The sequence below is a fragment of the Panicum virgatum genome, chromosome 1N (assembly GCF_016808335.1).
Source record: "Panicum virgatum strain AP13 chromosome 1N, P.virgatum_v5, whole genome shotgun sequence".
NCBI classification, from domain to species: Eukaryota; Viridiplantae; Streptophyta; class Magnoliopsida; order Poales; family Poaceae; genus Panicum; species Panicum virgatum.
The window spans coordinates 7,688,942-7,708,974 of record NC_053145.1 but is presented as its reverse complement, the minus strand read 5'-3'; the positions used below and the strand labels follow the sequence as shown (position 1 = coordinate 7,708,974).

At 47.6% G+C, this 20,033-nt stretch overlaps 2 protein-coding genes and 1 pseudogene across 2 annotated transcripts; 2 read left to right on the top strand and 1 right to left on the bottom strand.

Moving 5' to 3' along the window:
• Window positions 1-2,734: 2,734 nt before the first annotated feature.
• On the top strand, window positions 2,735-5,756 carry LOC120653250 (leucine-rich repeat receptor protein kinase MSP1-like; the record flags this gene model as incomplete). The annotated part of the gene is made up of 1 exon (XM_039931028.1): window positions 2,735-5,756. A coding segment is annotated over one exon (1,914 nt), but the record flags the coding sequence as incomplete, so codon positions are not given.
• Window positions 5,757-9,218: 3,462 nt separating this feature from the next.
• LOC120654959 (non-structural maintenance of chromosomes element 4 homolog A-like) lies at window positions 9,219-14,023 on the top strand. The gene is made up of 7 exons (XM_039932646.1): window positions 9,219-9,552; window positions 9,663-9,743; window positions 10,871-11,111; window positions 11,211-11,307; window positions 11,670-11,886; window positions 11,982-12,073; window positions 13,528-14,023. The coding sequence occupies exons 1-7, from the start codon at window positions 9,453-9,455 to the stop codon at window positions 13,756-13,758; spliced, it is 1,059 nt and encodes a 352-aa protein (XP_039788580.1). The 5' UTR covers window positions 9,219-9,452; the 3' UTR covers window positions 13,759-14,023.
• Window positions 14,024-14,122: 99 nt separating this feature from the next.
• On the bottom strand, window positions 14,123-19,705 carry LOC120654960 (annotated as a pseudogene).
• Window positions 19,706-20,033: the final 328 nt, after the last annotated feature.

Genomic DNA, 20,033 nt, shown 5'->3' with positions numbered 1-20,033 from the left:
ATGCCGCCTACGCCGCAAGCTACACCGCCCGGTTAAGCAACGTGGCGGGCGATGCCACTAGCTACGACAGGCCCGACCTGACAAGACAACGCCAGGACATGATAGACGAAGGGCTCCGGGAGCAGGCAAGAGAATCCAAGAGAGAGATCTCCTTTGCCTGCGACGCCATAATGTATGAACAGTACGTTATTTTATACTGCATCGTCGGACCCACCTGTCGGGGATCCAACGGCTGTGTACGCGCCCCCTTGAGATATAAAAGGGAGGCGCTCGCTATGCACAGGACAATCCAGACTGACTCAAGCTCTCGCAACCTTCTCACTCTCGTGGGAAGGCAATACAACACACAGTGGACGTAGGGTATTACGCTCCGGCGGCCCGAACCACTCTAAATCCTGCTGTGTTCCTCGTGTTCTTGAGTGAGACCGATCTAAGACTAGCTACCCCCTGAGTATACACCCTCTGGGCTAGGGCGGGTGCCTTCCGCCACCCGGCTGTGGTTTGCAGCACCACGACAAAAGTCATTAGCTTTTTCGACTCACCATGTCTTCTTCTAAGTCGACTACAAGCCCCACTGTCCAATGGTGCGACTTACCTGTGGATCCAAACAGCAGCATCATCGGTCATATTGATGTGCTAGATGTGCTCGACTTCTCATCGATGTGTAGGCATTGGGCATTGATATGCAAGGAAAGTAATATGGATGCTAAGGTTACGCAAGGAAAGTAATTAATCAATTCTAAGTGAATAAGAAAAGTAAATAGAGAAATTTTAGGAAAAAATAATATACATGCTAAGGTTACACAAGAAAAGTAATTAATCAATTCTAAGTGAATAAGGAAAGTAAATAGAGAAATTTTAGTAAAAAATAATATGCAAGCTAAGGTTAGACAAGGAAAGTAATTAACCAATTCTAAGTGAATAAGGAAAGTAAATAGAGAAATTTTAGAAAAAAATAATATGCATGCTAAGGTTACACAAGAAAAGTAATAAGTGGGTATAAAGGTGGGTAAACAAAAATGCTCTATGTAAAAAGTATTATCATTTTGGCAGAAACATTTTAGAAACGTCAAAACCATGGGTCTCCATATCTCCTGTCAAACCTCTCGCGCTGGCAAGTGGGGCCTATGTGAGGAGTAAGGTGGGTCTAATTTTGGTGAGAAAAGCTTGCAATTCTTTCATCCTTTATAATATTTATTATAGTATAGATTTATGTTGGAGCAAATTATATATATTCTGATCATGCTTATGCATGACCTCTCATGGCGATAGAGTTGTGGAGTTTTGATTACCGTACCTTTCTCGTAGTGCAAACACTTTTAGATTCTTACTCTCTCTTTGTATCTTTGTTTTTCACTATTAGAGCGACACACTACTGAGGTTCGGATCGCCAAAGCAGACCATTACGCATAGGGGCACATAATCATGGCTCAAAAGGTACTGTGTTTAAGATCCCATCTTTCGTTGTTCAATAATTACTCATCGCTCCTTTGGTGTTGTTCAATTTTTATTTCTATTTTTCATCAATAATGTTTTTTCATCAATAATTTTACATCGTGCACTTCGTTGTTTTTATATGGTACGTTCATTGCTATTATCAGTGTCGTTCAAACGTACTGCAAAAATAAAAGCCACGTCAACATTTCAAATAAGGGCCACGTCAGTCTTTGCAACCCCACTTGATCTTGGAACCGGATCAGCTGACGTTGGGGCTGCTGACATTGGGTCACTGCCAGCAGGCCCCAGCGTTAGTGGGCCTCACATGCAGTGGCTCAAAGTCAGCCACCCCAACTGCAGCGGATCTCAATCCCTTATCTTCATCTTCTCATTCGAGCCATCCGTGCCAACCTAGATGAAATCAAGGCCGTTCCTCTCGTAGACCCGGCCCGAAATCACCCCGTACCCGTAGGCCAACGGCCAAACCCAACCTCGCGCCCAGTAAGCCATGCGGCCATGGAACCCTAGTCGACGTCGCGTCGCTCCGTCCGCCGGCGGCGACCGCAATAGCTGCCTTGCTCTGTGCAATCCACGTTATATTCTGTGCACTCGGCGACCGCTCGTGTCGCCGCATCGCCGCCTCCTCGCCGCCATCGGTCGTTTGGGTGGCGTTGAGGTGAAATTGGGGGTGGAGCGGATGAGCGGGCTTTTGCCTGCTCCGTCGATTCGAAGTCACGGGCGAGTCCGTGCCAGTGCTGGGGCGTTGGGCCAAGTCGATCGCATTGCTAGTTTAAATGACCAATTTTACTGTTGGTCATTGGTCAAGCAGAGTTTTCTCTGCAGGAAGTAGAATGGGCTAGTTCTGTAATATTACAACGCAGTAGACGTCTGGTTGTCTACCTGCAGTTTAGCACTTTAGCATGTCCTTTCTTCGAAACTCAATTATATAAGCCCTGCATAAGCATGAGCCATGACCCATGAGGCATTGTCAAATAGAGATCCACTAGTTGAAGCACTTATAATAGGAACTTTTTTCATTTGGTAAAAAGAAAAGACTAAAATATAAGTAGCGCCAACAATTTACAACCTGTTTTGACTGATTATGTGCAAGGTAGTCTCTGTTTTTAATTTCTTCTTTTAGCATTTTACATGTAAGTTATAAATGTTAAATGTGCAAGGTAGTCTCTTTTCGTTGGTTGAAGGTGTTGGTAATGTTTAGAACTCTGCTACCTGGACATTTATAACTCTTATTTTAACTTTTCCTTTCCTGAGAATTTTCAGAATTTGGGTCTGATTATTGCAGGATGGAATCAGCTTATTGATCCTATTTTTCTGCTTCATTGCTACTTCTACTTTCGCTGAATTTTATATAAACAATCTATATGCTCTGAGGCACACTGTCGCTGAATCAAAAGGCTTCCTTCAGGACTGGTTTAATTCAGAAACTCATCCATGCAACTGGATGGGTATAACTTGTGAAGGACGAGATACTGTTGTGGCCATAGAACTTCCATCTGTACCACTCCGTGTCCCTTTTCCGTTATGCATCACGGCATTCCGGTCACTTGGTCGCCTCAACCTAAGTAGGTGTGATTTATCTGGTATGATTCCAGAAGCCTTGGGAGATTTGCAGAATCTCCAGTACCTGGACCTGAGCAATAATGAGCTTACTGGGCCCATGCCTTTCTCATTATATGGATTGAAGATGCTGAAGGAAATAGTGATAGACAGAAACAGATTGTCTGGACAATTGAGCCCTGCCATTGCTCATCTTCAGAACCTCACTAAGTTATTGATATCCAATAACAACATCTCTGGAGAACTTCCTCTGGAGCTGGGCAGTCTGAAGAACCTAGAGGTCCTGGGCTTTCACCAGAACAGATTCAATGGATCGATACCAGAATCTTTTAGCAACCTGACTCGGCTCTTCCACCTTGATGCAAGCAAGAATAAGCTCACTGGATCAATATTTCCTGGAATAAATGCTTTGCAGAACATGCAGACACTTGATTTCTCTTCAAATAGTTTGGTGGGGCCAATACCTAATGAGATCACTCATCTGAAAATGCTTGAGTATTTATCTTTGGGGTTCAACAATTTCACTGGAGGGATTCCAAAAGAGATTGGTAACATGAAGCACCTAAAGAAACTCTCTCTGTGTGAATGCAATTTATCAGGCACGATCCCTTGGTCAATTGGTAGCCTTAGAAGCTTAATGGAACTTGATATATCAGGCAATCACTTCAATTCGGAACTCCCAGCGTCTGTTGGTGATATGGGGAATCTAACCGTCCTGATTGCAAGGAATGCAAAGCTCATAGGGAGCATACCCAAAGAACTTGGTAACTGCAAGAAACTTACTCTTCTACGTATGTCGTTTAATGGCTTTACTGGCTGTATTCCTGAAGAGCTTGCAGGCTTAGAATTTATTGCCCATTTTGAAGCAGAAGATAACAAACTGTCTGGTACTATTGGTGATTGGATTAAAAAATGGGGAAATGTTGTTTCTGTAAACCTGGCAAACAACAAGTTCAATGGTTCTATACATCCCACCATATGTGAAGCCAAGTTGCTGCGGTCACTTGACTTGCATTGTAACTATCTCACGGGGAGTATCGAGGAGGCATTCGAGGGATGCAAGAACCTGGTTCATCTAGATTTGCAAGGTAATAATTTCAATGGTGGGATACCCGAATATCTGGCCGAGCTACCGCTCACAATATTGGAGTTGTCTTACAACAGATTTACAGGAGTGTTGCCTGGCAAGTTGTTTGAGTCATCAACCATTTTGGAAATGAACCTCAACAATAATATGCTTACTGGCCATATCCCTGACAGCATTGGTAAACTCCACAGCGTGCAGATGTTGAAAATGGGCAGTAACTTCTTGGAAGGACCTATCCCACAGGCAGTCGGTGCACTAGAGAATTTGACAGAAATATCTCTTGATGGGAATAGACTATCTGGGAGCATCCCGCAAGAGCTCTTCAACTGCAGAAACCTAGTCATGCTAAACCTGAGCTCTAATAATCTGACCAGACCAATCCCGAGATCCATATCGCAGTTGACTTCGCTCACTGTCTTGGTTTTGTCTCACAACCAGCTCTCTGGTTCTATTCCTGCTGAGGTATGTGGGGGATTCACGAACCCAACTCATCCTGACTCAGAGTATGTTCAACATCACGGCTTGATCTCTCATATAACTGGTTGAGTGGTCGTAATCCCACCAGCAATCAAGAATTGTGTTATTCTGGAGGAGCTACACCTGCAAGGTAACTTGCTGAATGGATCTGTTCCTGCAGAGCTTGGTGAGCTGAAGAATATTAGAATTATCGATGTCTCTTTGAATGCATTAGATGGACCTATGTTTCCTTGGTCTGCGCCATTGCTCACCTTGCAAGGCCTTTTTCTGTCTAATAACCATCTAAATGGCATTATTCCTGCTGAGATAGGCCGCATACTTCCCAACATTGCAGTTCTAAACCTGTCCAGTAATGCATTTATGGCTAGTCTACCCCCATCTTTACTATGCAGCAAGAGCCTGAACCATTTGGATGTCAGTGACAACAACCTCTCTGGTGAAATCCCATTATCTTGTCCTGGGTATGAAGAATCCTTGTGCTCACTGGTCTTCTTCAATGCAAGCAGTAACCATTTATCAGGGAGCCTAGATGGGTCTATCTCAAATTTCAGACAATTGTCTACTCTTGATATACACAACAATAGCCTCTCTGGAAGCTTGCCATCTGCACTATCCGATCTCAGTTATCTGAACTATCTTGATCTCTCAAAGAATGATTTCAGTGGTTCCAGCCCTTGTGGTGTCTGCAACATATTTGGTATCACATTTGCCAACTTCTCTGGTAATCGAATTGGGATGCATAGCTTATCAGATTGTAGTGCTCCTGGCATCTGTGCTCCTGATAGTATGGAGCATAAGAAGGGTCATCCACCTCACGTGATTCTAAGAGCAGTGACCATTTGTGCTACCATTGTGATTGTCATTCTTCTGGTGGTGTATGTGGGACGTAAGCTGTTAGGTAAGCTGTCCAGAAGCAGGCCTATACTCTTTGAACCTCTCAGTTCAACCCAAGGTCTAGAATTGAGCTCGCCACAATTCATCCCGCCTCAGGCGTTGAGCTCCTAGGAAAGAAGAAGGCACCAACTAGAATAAAACTTATGGCTAAATTGGTCCACTAGCCTTGCCAATTTGTCATTTGTATGCTGTTGTACTCCTGGTCCTGCGTTTGACCATTTTTCCCTTTTTACAATGAACAGCAATTTGTCGTCGGGATTAAAAGCTTTGCTTGAACCTCAAATCTTCATTGTAGTGCCATCATGTTGCGGCTGCCTTAGCCTGTCGAGGCAACCAAACTGTTCTTACATTTTTTTTTTCTTTTTGCTATCTTTCAGTAAGCAATGCGCGCTTAAAAATCGCAGTAAATGAGATTTTCATCACTTCCCGTGTTTGCATCTGCGGATTATGAATTCTTTTTTTTTAGGACAGGATTATGAATTCATGTTGCCATCTTATCTGACCTCTGGAGCATAGGGCCAAAGCGAAAACGCTTAACCGTTGCGCTTGAGCAAGGGCGCGGCGCGCCCAAATTTCCGTTGAATTTTGCCGGCGAAACCCCAAAGGGCCCCCAGACCCAAACTTGAAACTTTTAACCGCGCAACACAGAAATCCTAGTCTGCCGCCGTCGCCGCGCCTCTTTGGCTCCCTTCCTCCCACCTCCGGCGACTTGCCGGCGGTCGGCGAGCGAAGGGGAGCCACCCCGTGAGTAGCTAGTTGAGTCTCCTTTCCTTGTTCCAATAAAGTAGGTTAGTGTCATGGCGTCATTCAAGAATCGGCGGCCGATGGTTCTCCGTCGGATGGCGGTTCTGTCCATCTTCGTCCTGTGTGTGTCCTCTCCGTCGTTGTCGTTGAAGGTCGGCCTCTCCCCCTCAAGTTTCAGCTCCGCCGCCGCACCGCCCCTCCCATCGCCCTCGTCCAGATTTGGGCCGATTTGCCCACCCAGATCTGGTCTGCCCCCCACCCTTCGCCTACCTGTCAAGCTGAAGCACAAGGGGAAGGTCTCCTTCCTAGTCGTGAGTCCTCTCCTCTTCGAGGAGGGATTGGATCTGTTTTCCTCTTTGATGGGATCGTCTTTCCGGTAGTTAGTGCTATCACTAGCGGCGGCAGATTTCCTTTTCCGGCTGCCGTTGGTGATGGCTAACGGCGGCGTCGGATGGTACGGGTGGTTCAACCTTCAGAAGATATGGTCGATGTGCTTTCAGCGCCTCTTACTCCCTAAAATGGTTGAGCATACAACGCCTTTTATGCGGCCTCTACATCCGTGGAGTCTTCTGTTGGTGAGAATCGAGTTTGGATCTGGTGTTGTTCCATGGCGATGGAGTTTCCCGAAGCAGTGGAAGGCGCCAGTTGCAAGGAAGACGAAGGGTAGAGACCTAGTGGTGTACTTCAATGTAATTTTACTTTATGTTGAGATCTTGGTTGTAAAAGGGGTTATATCTTAATGAAAACCGATCCCTTTCTTAAAAAAAACACTCCAACCCAAAACACAAACGGTCAAAAACCTAGCCCCACTGACGACCCGGTCCCACGCGGAGAGCACGCTGACGCCACCAGGCACCGGCCGTCCAGCCCCGCGCGCTCACGGGCTCCACGCCTTCGCCCGACGCCCCACTCACTGACGTCCTGGCCCAAAGCGAGGACACGAGAGCCCCACCCGCATCCACCGCCCCAGCGCCCGTCTCTGCCAAACGGGCCCCACCCGTCCCTTGTGGAGCTGATGCTTTCTATTTATAGCTCTCTGTTTTCGATTGAGGAAGTTTCAGTGGGGAACTACTGGTTTCAGTCATTTGGTGTTTTGCTTATTGAGCCCTTGTTTAGATGTGTAAAAGTGAAGTTGTAAAGTACTGTAGCACTTTCGATTGTATTTGATAATTATTGTCCTGTCATGGGTTAACTAGGCTCAAAAGATTCGTCTCGCAAATTATAGACAAATTATGTAATTAATTATTTTGTTTAGCTATATTTAATACTTCATGCATGTGTTTAAAGATTCGATGTGATGTGGAATCTTGTAAAGTTTTGGAATTTTTAAAGGAACTAAACAAGGGGTGAATTTTCTGAACATGACTCAAGAAACTACTGGTCATTCGAAGTAGTTCGTGATAGCTAATCTGGTTCTTTTGCTGAATGCATCATGATCCTGGTTTGAGAAATGTCTGTTTAACATGGCCACCCGTAACTGTCGTTTCTTGTTCTGAAAAATGGTCTATGTGCATCTACGAATAGTTAGGAAACTGAAGAACGCTGTGTCTTGTATACGCTTGGAACTCAAATCTTGAAATAAAAGCTCGGGAAAGGCAATTGCAGTACAGTGGCGCAACTTTTTCAGAGGTGTTATCCAGCCCAAGGCAATTTCAGTACATTGACATGATTAACTTGAAGTATGACTGACAAGTTATGTTTGACAAATAGATCCTGACCGTGTTGTTCAGAAAAATTGTATCGCTGTCTAGTATGTTAGGCATATTTCAGTAAATGTTTTTTCGGGCTTGAATCATCTAGTATGTTAGGCATGTTTCAGTAACCGTTTTTTTTTTTTTTGCTCTTTTTTCAGTATAAACAGCATCGCCGTTCAGTTCTTGATTGGCTGGGTTCCATCTTTTCTTTCCAAATTAGAATTAAATCGCTGTTATAGGGTCCGAGCTTCTAAGCTCCGGAGACACCTTGGTCCGCGAAAACTGATCTGTTTCTGATAAAGAAAAGCAAAAGAAACCATGTCTGGAGTTGCAATCGTTCCAGGCTTCCAGCGCAGAGATGCCAATGTGCCATGGTCCAGCATCACGAGCTTGCATGAGATGCCAATGCGCTTGAGCAAGGGCGCGCCGCGCCCAAATTTCCGTTGATTTTTTGCGGGCGAAACCCCGAAGGCCCCCCAGATCCAAACCCGAAACTTTTAACCGCGCAAGCGGGAAAACCATGTGCCCCAGACGCTCCAACCCAAAACACAAACGGTCACAAACTCAGCCCCACTGACGGCCCGGTCCCACCCGGAGAGCACGCTGACGCCACCAGCCGTTCAGCCCCGCGCGCTCACGGCTTCGCCCCACTCACTGACGTCCTAGCCCAAAGCGAGGACACGGGAGCCCCACCCGCATCCACCGCCCCAGCGCCCGTCTCTGCCAAACGGGCCCCACCCGCATCCACCGCTCCAGCGCCCGTCTCTGCCAAACGGGCCCCACCCCGTCCCCACAAAATTGAAAAAATATCCGAGCAGGGGAAAATGGGTTGCAGCTCGCGTGAGCGGGGCACGCTGGGGGGAAGTCTATTTCTAGCGCGCGCGCCTGGCCGCGATACTGTCGCACAAGGCTGCCCCGCTGCTGCTCCCCCGCCATCCACAGCGTCCTCCGGCTCCGGCGTCCCTCCGGCACCTCCGCGCCGCCCTCCACCACTGCTGTCGCTAATCACCCCCAACCCTAGATCCACCGCCGGCCGGCGGCGTCCCCGCCGCTGCCTTGGCAACCCGCCTCCACTGCCGCCTTGCTGCGCCGCCCTCGCAACCCACCCCCACCGTCGCCTCACCGCGCCGCCCTCGCAACCCTGCCCCCCCCCCCCACCTTCTCAGGTCGCCGGTGGCCACAACCGCCCCCGGCAAACCCCGTTCCTCGAAGTCCGGCCGACACAGCTTGAGGAAGAAGATGAACAGGACCTTGTGCGACGCGCTGGATCCCACTCGCGCGCGCGATAAATAGACTCACCCGCGCGCTGGTGCTCCTTTCCTTCCTGAGGGTTTTCCTCCGGAAGATTTCAAATCCCCGCCGCCCCTCCACTTCCCCCCATCTGCTCGTCCGCCTCCCGGAAAAATTCGCGCATCCCGCCGGCCCGCGCTCCGATTCGCGCCCCTCTTCTCCTTCCCTTCCCCCATCCGATCGCTCGTAGCCGCCAGCGGTTGGAGCTGGGACTCGGGGCCTAGGGTTTGGAGAGGTTGGTTGGGGGCCCGATGGCGGGGGCGCAGGGGGAGAGCAGCGGCGAGCAGCAGGGGCTGGCGGAGCGGCGGATGCTGTGGTCGCGGTACCTCGCCATGAAGAACCTCATCAGCGGTGGGCGGCCTCTGTCTCTCTTGTGTGCCCCGGCTCGCGCGGGTTTGGTTCCATTTCGGGGTTTTGCTGGGCTGGGTCGAGGTGTGATGTTGACTCTTGAGTGCGCGCAGATGAGCGGGATGAGATGGCCAGGGAGGATTCGGACAAGTTCACGGCCATCATCTCGCAGGTGGAGTGCCTGCACGAGCTCGGTAAGGATCGTCTCCCTGTTGCTTCCGAACGAACAGTGCTTTTTTTTAGGTTCCAGAAAACACATTTCAATTGGTACATTTTCTTGTTTCAACATTGCAGAGGTGAGACGCTAGACGGTTTGCCCTGCACAATTGCTGCATCCAACCTTTTTTTTTTGTGTGTGTTGGGGGAGGGGAGGGGAGGGGGGGGGGGTTGATGAGGAATGTGTTTTATCATTGAATGGTTTGCCTCTGCCTTGCTGGATTGCTTGAAGCAGGTTTAGGAACAATGCCATCTGGTTGAACACAAGTGAGGTATTAAATGGCTCCAGTTGAAAGGATCTACGTTATTTGAACTCAAATTGTCAATTGAGAATAGATTCAGTTACAGCTAACTCGCAAGTTGTGTGCTTGCAGTCCTTGTCCAACAAATTCCACTCAATCTGGAAGTTTGGGACCACGTTCTAGTCAGCTTGCATATAGTTTCACTCTAGAGTTTCAAAAGGCCTGTTCCCCGATCATGAATTGCTTTTGACATTCACACTAAATTTGAACATTTGGAGATTCTGAACTCAGCTGTCACGTTGTTATCTTTATAAAGGTCCCTTATTATTCCAATTTGTATTTCAATCTACTTGTTGACATTTCTGTTGCAAATTCTGAAGTGAACATTAGGATGTAATAATAGCAGTGAACTTTTTACTAAAATCCATAGAATTTTTTTATAGACTCCGATTCCTCTCTTAGGTGTGTAGCCTGGGCTTTTGTATATTTTGACAGCAACTTATCTTAATGCTGTGCTGTCAATAGTTGAATATATAAATTTCTGAAATACATGTAGCATGGATTCACATTTGCATATTATAGGGACTATGGAGTTTCCGTTAGTTTTCATTTTTCAATCCATGCTAATTGGTACATGTTGACACATTTGCTTACTTCACACTTTGGTTTATTTCTGTATCATTGCATTTTGTGGCAAAGTTGGGTGTTTCATTTGCTTGCCATGTGGTGTATTAGAGTTCAACAGGTGTATGCCAACTTGGTTATTTATTGTGAGAGGGAATGCTGTATTTTCTTTGCTTTGTGGTTGGCATACAAAATTAATCTATATTGAAACTCAAAGTGAGTGTCCTTCCACACTGCAGTGCAGAGACCTAGGGAGCAAATAGCTGATGCAGAAGCTCTGCTTGACATTGCGAGCACTTTGGTAACTTCGGTGAGGTCCCAGTCAAGTGAAGGTATCACCCCTTCTGATTTCATAACAGCTCTACTGAAGAAATTTGGGCAGCGAGGAAACTCTGAGGATGAGGCTGCCTTGTTGCGCTGGGTTGATCTTGGGCTTTCTGTTTCACATGCCTTTAGGCCTGTGCCTGGATGCTCTACCATGTAAAGTCCTCTCTTTTTCTAAGTTCTCAACATCTCATTCGTCCCCCTCACCTCTGCTAGTCAGATGACTTAATATGTGCATGCTCTTGATATTTTCAGGCTTGGACCCATGAATACAGAAGTAAAACAGCGAAAGGTTGTGGCTGGTAGTAGAAAACGGACTGCACGGCCAACAGAAAATACTTGTCCTGAAGAGGTAGACCCATGCTTTCCATGATGTAAATCATGCATTCACCAAGCAGAAATCATGGTTCCCTTCAGGCCCTTTCTTTTGTCTTTTATTTCAGTGCATTGTAGCGTGTGATGGGTTTTCGGCTGTTTAATTATTAGTTCATTACATATTTTAAATAATGTTGTATGATTTTCTCAGTTTTCCTCTGGAGAAGTCTCCTACAACCATTCATATTCTCTCAGTTTTCCTTTGTACACATTTGAATTTCTCAAATGCCAAATAAACTTCTATTCTTCTCTTTAAATATGTTGCCATCTATATAGTCACTTGACTTGCTCACTGTTTCACAGCTAACTTCCAACCATATGATGTTTTACAATATGCAGCTTGCTGATTCTTCAGAGGAAGTAAAGACAGACACTGACAAGAATGTGTTAGTTATATTTGATATCTTGAGGCGGAAGAAGAGTGCAAGGCTGGAAAACCTTGTTTTGAACAGGCTTCCATTTGCCCAAACAGTTGAAAATATATTTGCACTGTCTTTCCTAGTGAAAGATGGTAGGGTGGAAATAAATATAGATGATAATGGGCATCATATAGTACGTAAGTAGTTTGTCACAGTTCTTTTTGTGCTTATGTTATATTTTGGATATTCTACTGCAGATGGTTTCTAACATATTATTATTGGCCTCAAATAGGCCCAAGAAATGCACCTGCTGCTAGTGCCATAGCCTCAGGAGAAGTCTCCTACAGACATTTTGTTTTAAGGTTTGATTTCAAAGATTGGAAGGTATGTAGTTTCCCATCATTAGATTTTTGTTTATTGGAAAACCTATATATATTTTACCTAAAAATGCATTGTCCAACATAATACATGGAGTTAGTCTGGGGAAGATAGTTGTTAGAAATTCAATTGAAGGATTAGCTTAACAAATTAAACCACTCTCCCTTCTGAGTATTAGGAAAACATTACATTTATTTGTTTAGTTTGTCGTATGTTGTCTGTATAAGTATGCTGCCTTTGCAAGCGAAGTTGGATGAATTAAAAATGAATAGAATCTGTCGTGGCGTGGAAAACCACAGTCGGGTGGCGGATTGCACCCGCCTAATCCTAAGTGTAGGATGTGCTTGAGGGCAGTCAATGAATGCTCGATCTAGAGGCGTAAGAACACGGAAGCACATAGGGATTTAGAGTGGTTTGGGCCGCCGGAGCGTAATACCCTACATCCACTGTGTGTTGTATTGCTTGTGTTCTCAAGAGGTTGAGAACGGGATTGTTCGGAGTGAATCCGAGCTTGTGTTGTGTCTGCCCTTCGCTTTGCCTGGCTTGGCTTCCGCTTGTGAGAGTCTGTCTATCTAACGTGTGCGCTCCCCTTTTATATGTTCAAGGGGAGCGAGTATATTGAGCGGGGCCCCGATAGGTGGACCCGGCGATATATTATCTTACAACGTACGAATCTTCTGACCAGGCGTGGTCTTGAGCTGTCCTGTCGGAGTAGAGTCTAGCCTCTGGAGCCGCGCGTCGAGGTCATGATGAAGCGCCGAACTACTGACTCAGTCTGCTGTAGCAGCGTGCACTGTTGCTCCAGTTAGTAGCTGGTCATCATGACTCGTCGGCCACGCGCGCGGCGCTGAGACATTGCTGCATGCCTCGGTAACAGACGAGCCGCCTCGGTAACTGGCGATCCATAGTGCGGACTAACAAAAGCTGCCTCGTGCCCAGCGGCAGCAGAGCATGTCTCAACCACTCGCACTTAATGCGGGTGGGTGAGGGAGCTTCCAGCGGAAGGCTTGCGCCCGTGCCTGCGTCTGCGTCACACGTGGCGGCTCCGGACCCCTCCCGAGCGGAGTGCTGAGCCGAGGGCTCGGGGGGTCCGGAATAGGCACGTGGAGGTCCCGGACCCGACTGTGGGGGTCCGAATCCACGGCAGAAGACCCTGAGCATTTCCATCTCTGGGACACATGGCGTCATCGGACCTGTCCCTACGTGGTGGAGTAGGTCCGAGGCCGTTGGCCCGGTGAGACGGAGTCGGACCGCTGGGTCCGGCTGCTCAGGCCCTTAGGGCATAGTTACGGATAACTACGCGTGTATCAGCCTTGACACAGTAGGAGTGGGTACCCCGGTCTGGGTACACCGTCAGAATCCATAGGCATTAATGGTGTTGAAATGGTGAGTGCAGTCCTATTTGTATATATTAACTCCAAGTAATCTAAAGTTACCTCTTCGCTTTCATCCATTTACAGCTTATGAAAGAAGTTGTTGCCGAGGGGGAAGAGCTATTGCCACACAGGACTTCCCAGAATGCTTCCTGCACAGAAGATAATGATCAGCCAAATCTGGAGGCACGTGCGCAAAGAACGCCAATCAGAAAACTCACGCGGAACCGAGGCTTGGTCTTGCAAGAACAGGTCGAGGAAACACCCGAGGAGAACCAAACCTCCAAGCGCCGGCGCCTATTTAGAAATCAGGACTGACCTAGCAATTGGTCGCATGAGCAGTGTACTAGTGTAGGCAGGCAACCTACCTTGTTTTGTATGTACAAATACAACTATTGCCGGAGTAACTTATTTTCTTTTAACTAGGTTTGTATGACAGCTGTGCCAATCTGTAGTAGTACTGCACAACTCGTGCTTCGCTGTGTTATGTAACTAAGTTCCAATTGTTTGAACTTCTTTTCACATTGTGCAGCTCTAAAATGGTCTTGTATATCAGACTTAACGCATTGACGTTCGATGCAAATTTGATGCTTGATCCCTTAAATTTGTTCGTTTACAGTACTTATGCGAGATGTAATGCCATCCCGCAAATTGATGAACAGCAACAGGACAAAACATCAAGTTACCAAACGGAATCCTGGCAACGCTTACGTTTAACCATTGGAACCGACCATCATTAAGTTGTCAGAAACTCTGTACATAGAGATACAGGGAAATTAGGAGCACTAACACTTGCAGGTAGAATTAGTAAGGGTATTAGAACCAGGCTACTAAACATATCACGACTAAACAATTCAAGAAGAAAAACAGAAAACGGATTGAGTAGATAGGCCTAAAGAAGTCAGCAAACCCATCATCTAAGACCAAGCTAAGAGTTACATTGACATGCATATCAAGTAGCAGCAGGCTTGCGCAGCTCATTTTCACCATGGGCGAAGTGGCACCTGTCACCAAAAGTGCATGATCCTTTTGCGAAGTTCTCACACATACTTTGAGTCTTGAGGTTGCTTCCTGTGCCTCCACCACGGTGTGGTCCTCCAGGTGGGTTCTTGGCCAGTGGAGGGGCACTGCCACTGATGTTCACAGTCAGCTCCCTGACCATGGCACCAGCATGCATAATCTGATCAAAGGTGCCCTCAAGCGCAATGTTTTTCAAGCTGGTATCTGATTCATGGTCCCGGATGGCCAACTTGGCCCCAGTGACTCGAGATATCTGCTTCGTGTTAACTCCACCCCTCCCGATGATGACACCAGCAAGGGATGCATCAATGCTAATCTTGGCTGTGGCAGAAGCACCAAAGCTTGATGGAGTGGCCATGCTAGGGTTAGCCATAGGTGGAGGTGCAAAGTGACCAGTGGGTCTTTGGTCCCATGGGGGCGTGCATAGAGCTATCCATCAACATAGGCTTGCCAAGCTCCCTTTCACCGTGTGCAAAATGGCATTTGTCTCCCCATTTGCATCCCTCTGCAGTGTTGTACTTGTTGCAAAGTCGAGTCTTCACAGTGGGTGTAGGTGGCCTGCCCATCGTCATTCTTCCAGGAGGTGCAACTGCTGGGCCACCCAGGTTGGTCATCTTTGAAACTGCCTGGTAGCCACCAGGGAGGCAATGGAGAAAATGGCAGCCCTCGCCAGTCGCCAAAGGGGCAACCAGAAGTACTGAAAGATGAGAATATTATCCGGTTCAGTAACTGAAGTGGCATCTGAATAATAAATATACGATAACAACAGAAGCAAGCAAAAGTAATGACATTTTAAATGTGCATTATTGAAATTATGATGTGCCAGTAGGACAAACATCAGAATTGTTAGATGTATATGTATTCTTTGTATTTTTACTTGGCTACTTGAAAGAGGTGCTGTGTTAACTAAAGAAAATATGGTAAGAAGGAATTGGATAGGCAATCCTTCCTGTATGTTTTGTGATCAGTTTGAAACTATAGATCATCTCTTTTTCCAATGCCCTGTAACCAAATGTGTTTGGGCCATGATTGGTCATTGTTTTGCTGTAACCAAATGTGTTTGGGCCATGATTGGTCATTGTTTTGGTACAACTTCTACACCCAGTAATAGTGTACAATACAGGGCTTGGATAAGCCGGTTCCTGGTGATCAATCTGTACATCACTTTGGTTTTGCTGCGGTCTGTTGGGCGATCTGGAAATGCCGCAATAAAGCGGTGTTTGATGCTAAAACCATTCGACATCTGGCAGAAATTCTCCTTCATGCTTGCTCGTTTATGAAATTTTGGGCAGGTCTCTACAACTCGGACCTCCAAGGGAGGCTGATTGATGGGGTCAAGGCGCTGCACTGCTGGCCTGTGCTCACAAGGTCCTCGCTCAACAGGCTGGAGATCCATCTGCGAGGAGGCTCTTGCCACCACCTGAAGACCATGAAGAAGAAGACAATTAGTGTTTCTGCGGAGCACTGAAGTGGCTTGTTGCGTGTTCGTTGCTGTCAGTTAGTTGGTTCAGGCTTAGTAGTTTGCGGTTCGCTGTATCTTCCTTTTCGGGACTTCTCTGTTTTGGCTGTGCTGTAAAACTAAAACTTCTTGTCGGTTGGTTGTTCCTTAGCAGGGTCGGTTTCTAGCTTGAAACTCAGGTTAGGAAACCTTTCCGACCTTCTGTCTTTTCACGTCTTAAACTCTTAACTCTGTAATTCCGTTCTCAGTAATGGACATAGTTCCGCTAGGCGGCGCCTAGGCGGCGATTAGGCGCTAATCGGAGGGGCACCGCGTCGATTTGGGGCTAGGCGAGCTCCTATGCGGAGGAGCGTCCGGCGGAGGCGCTTCGGATGCGCGAGCGCGGGCGACGGCGGGCGCGCAGAGGAGGGAGAGATGCCGGAGAGGGAGAGCGCGGGAGACGGCAGGCGCACAGAGGAGGGAGAGCGCCGGTGACGGCGGGCGCGCAGAGGAGGGAGAGATGCCGGAGAGGGAGAGCGCGGGCGACGGCGGGCGCACAGAGGAGAGAGAGCGCCGGCGACGGCGGGCGCGCAGAGGAGGAAGAGCGCGGGCGATGGCGGGCGCGCTGAGGACGGGCGTGAGGGTGCGGCTGGAAGCAGAGTGGATGGATAAGGTTGAAGTCTGAGTGGGAGATGGGCTGGGCCCTTGCTTCTTGGGCCTTTCTATCTATCTAGACCAGTCTTTCTATCTATTTAGGCTCACTATTTAGCTGTTTATTTTTATCTTTGGAAGATAATATGTGAATATTAGTATATATACAAAACACCTAGAAAAACGCCTAGCACCGCCTAGGCGCGATTAATCTCGCCTAGGCGCGATTAATCTCGCCTAGGCGCTAGGCAGTGGGTCACCGCCTAGAATCCGCCTAGCGCCTAGCTGAACCATGGTAATGGAATTGGGGGAGAGTCTCGTTTCGAAAAAAATATGTATTCTTTGTAGTTTTCCCGTTGTATAAGGAGTTTTGTGCATATTTCCTAATGCCTATACATGTATATATTTGGGCCTAGAGCCCTCATATTGAATACAAGTGCTACTCATAACAAGAATAATCTGAAGAAAATCTAACATGCTTAACAAAATCATATAAAATGTTCATCTGCAATATTGTAAAAAAAATCAGAGTTAGCTACATTTCACATGCTAGGCTTAACTTTTAAGAGCATATTGCTGGTACCATGTGTTCTAGATCCTGACACACGGTAAAACGATAGAAGTTAAAACATCATGATATAGGCAATGAACATTTATTGGAACAGCTAATTATGTAAGTAATAAGTATAATTTCGAACCATAAGGTAGTAAAATTGTCCCTGTATAGATATTAATTATTAGGATAATTGTTGTAAGTTGTGAAGGATATAGGTTGCACAATTTCAAGATGGGATTTCAATTACAGTTCCCAAGTCATGTGCTCAAACTTCTTCTCAATTTGAGCAGATAACGCTGCATCATCACAGCAACTAATTGTTCACCTGAAAAGGAGTTATGTGTCCTTATACTGTTGTTCCATCTTTCAAAGGTTCAAAGTGATTCACGTAACCAAGTGCATTTCAATTTTACTCCAGTAGTGTTCTTAAAGCTTGATTAAGAGAACCTGTATCACAATATTTCTTAAATGTTCTGTTAGCCATAATATTTTCTTTCAACAAAAGCAAGTAAATTTTAATTGAAATAAGCAGCTATGCAGAACAAATGTTACCAGGTGGAGTTCATTTTAAGTTGGATTATAACCTGAAAAATTTGGTGCATGGCTTCGATTTGCTTCCTACACCGGTTTGAAATGACTCCGATTCTGTTACATCAAATTAATTGTACTCGCCAAGTTAATATTTTGTTCATTTACTACTCTAGGTATACAAGAATGGACAATAATGAGGGCTTGCCTACATCAGCATAGTGAATTAATTAAAGTACACAAAGTGGAGTGACTTCATCATGTATCTACTACCTAGAGATTCTTTCCAGGATTGCCAAATTGTTGATTGGATCAAGGACACAGCAAGCCAACAATTAAGAAAAATTGTAAACCCTTGTAATACAAACAGAAGACATGTACCCAAAATGAAATGATTCCAGGCGAAAATGTGATAGATAAGCCCCAGGTCCCCACCCGAATAATGCAAAAATGCAACATAATTAAAACTACGTACCGAGTTGACGAAACTTAATTTGGGCGATTCTCATTTTGCTAAACAAGAACCCGAGATCCCGCAAGATCACCACACCGCGCAGCTCCCACCGAAAACCCCCAAACCCTAACATAGCAAACAACTCGAACCCAACCAATCCTAAAGACGCAGAGCGCTAAAAAGTTTAACCGGTACACGAGAAAACACATCCCGACTCGAAGAGGACGACGGTTGGTGACCAAAGCGAGGGCGCACTCCGCTCGACTCACCTCGCGCGCTTCCCGTCGGCGGAGGCCCCATTGGCGCCGTCGGCCGTGCCCCTTTTGCAGATGCCTTCCATGGATCCTTCCGCTCGCGCAGCGCCGCACGAGCTCGGTTAGGGTCGTGAGATATTTAACTTTTTACCATTATACGGATGGCGCCTCCTAAGATAGCATCTGTAAGCTGTCTGCACCGGTACACGGTAAAGCTTCCCGGAGGATCGATTTAGCGTCAAATGTACTTGCACCGAGATACTGGGAGCTCTACGCTACCCAAGCAGAAGGAGCACGCTCATGTATTTCTAACGGCTTCTAGGAGGCGTCCTCCACTCCGCCACGCCAACTACCCCGCGCCCGTCCGGAGGGAGTCGGAGTCCCCCGCCAGGCCAAAGCGCACCCTCGCCCCCGTCGGCCGTCGGCAGCCCCAAGTACCCTGCCCGCCCTCGCGCTCGGCGTCCTCCACCCTCAAGCCTTTCGGCAAGGAGCCGAAATCCCGCCATCTTGAGGTGGATCTAGAGCCCGCCCCACGACCTCTTCCTCCCCGCCTCGCCCTCGCGCTCGGCGTCATCCACCGGCTCTAGGTGGATCTAGCGGCCGCCTGCTAGCCTCTTCCTTCCTGCCCCGGCATTGCGCCACCCTCAAGTTCATCCTCTTCAAGAAGCCTAGCTACATCGGTAGTGTTGGGTGCCTGTAGGTAATACTCGCAAAAAAACAGCAATGACAGCCCGACAGAAATGATGTAAAGCTTTTCGAGCAGTTGACTCTCCAATACGCAAGTACTCGTCAACGGCATCCACTGCATAGCCGCGATGCACTTTTGAGGAGCCGATACTCTTTCCTTACCAGTGGCATCATACTTCTTTTTAAGTAGTTACCGTGATTTTTAACAGCCTCGTTAATGTGCTTAATAAATGCTGGCGCATCCAAAGCCTGCAAGAACACTTCTTATACGAGGTACTACTGTACTAGAGACATGGAGTGATCGATATTCGAAATATGCCCAACTTTACCTTCTACAGAACTGCTTGTCATTGTAAACAGGATTTGGAACAGAGCAGTCGGCTTTGATCCTCTTGTGACCAGAAGGAAGGTCTCTCGGCCCAATAACCTTTGGTGGAGCATCAGATCGACGACGCATGCGAGAGCTCTCTGCTTGCACCAGGTAGTTGTATGTCGCGGCCTCCGCTTCATCTTCATCCAACCAGAAATGAATGTCATCGTCTTCCTCCTCCATCATCCAGTACCTTAAGCAACGAGCTTGGGTAGTCGTCCACGCCGTCTCCTGCGCGCCGCTCTCCTTCCTCCGCCCGCGCCGAGCGGCCCTCCGCCGCAGCCCTGCGCGGGCGTCCGCCTCCGCACCCGCGCGGGCCTCCGCCGCCGGCCCGCGCCCGCGCCGACCGCCGCCGCCGCTCTGCTCGGGCCTCCGCGTCCGCCTCCGCCACGCGCCCGCGCCGACCTCCGCCGACCTCTCTATTCCCTTCCCCGCGGGGAGTATCCCTGGGGTCATGGTCGTGGCTTCGGCCTCTGAACAACGGCCACCGGACGGGGAGGCAGCGGTGGAGGGAGAAAGGTAGGGCTACAGGCGAGGTGGTGGACTGGGGAGGAAGGGAAAGCACTGAAGCGATCGATGGGCCGCGCCTTAAGTGGGCTAGAGCCTGCAAAGGAGAAAGATAGTATGTGTTCTAC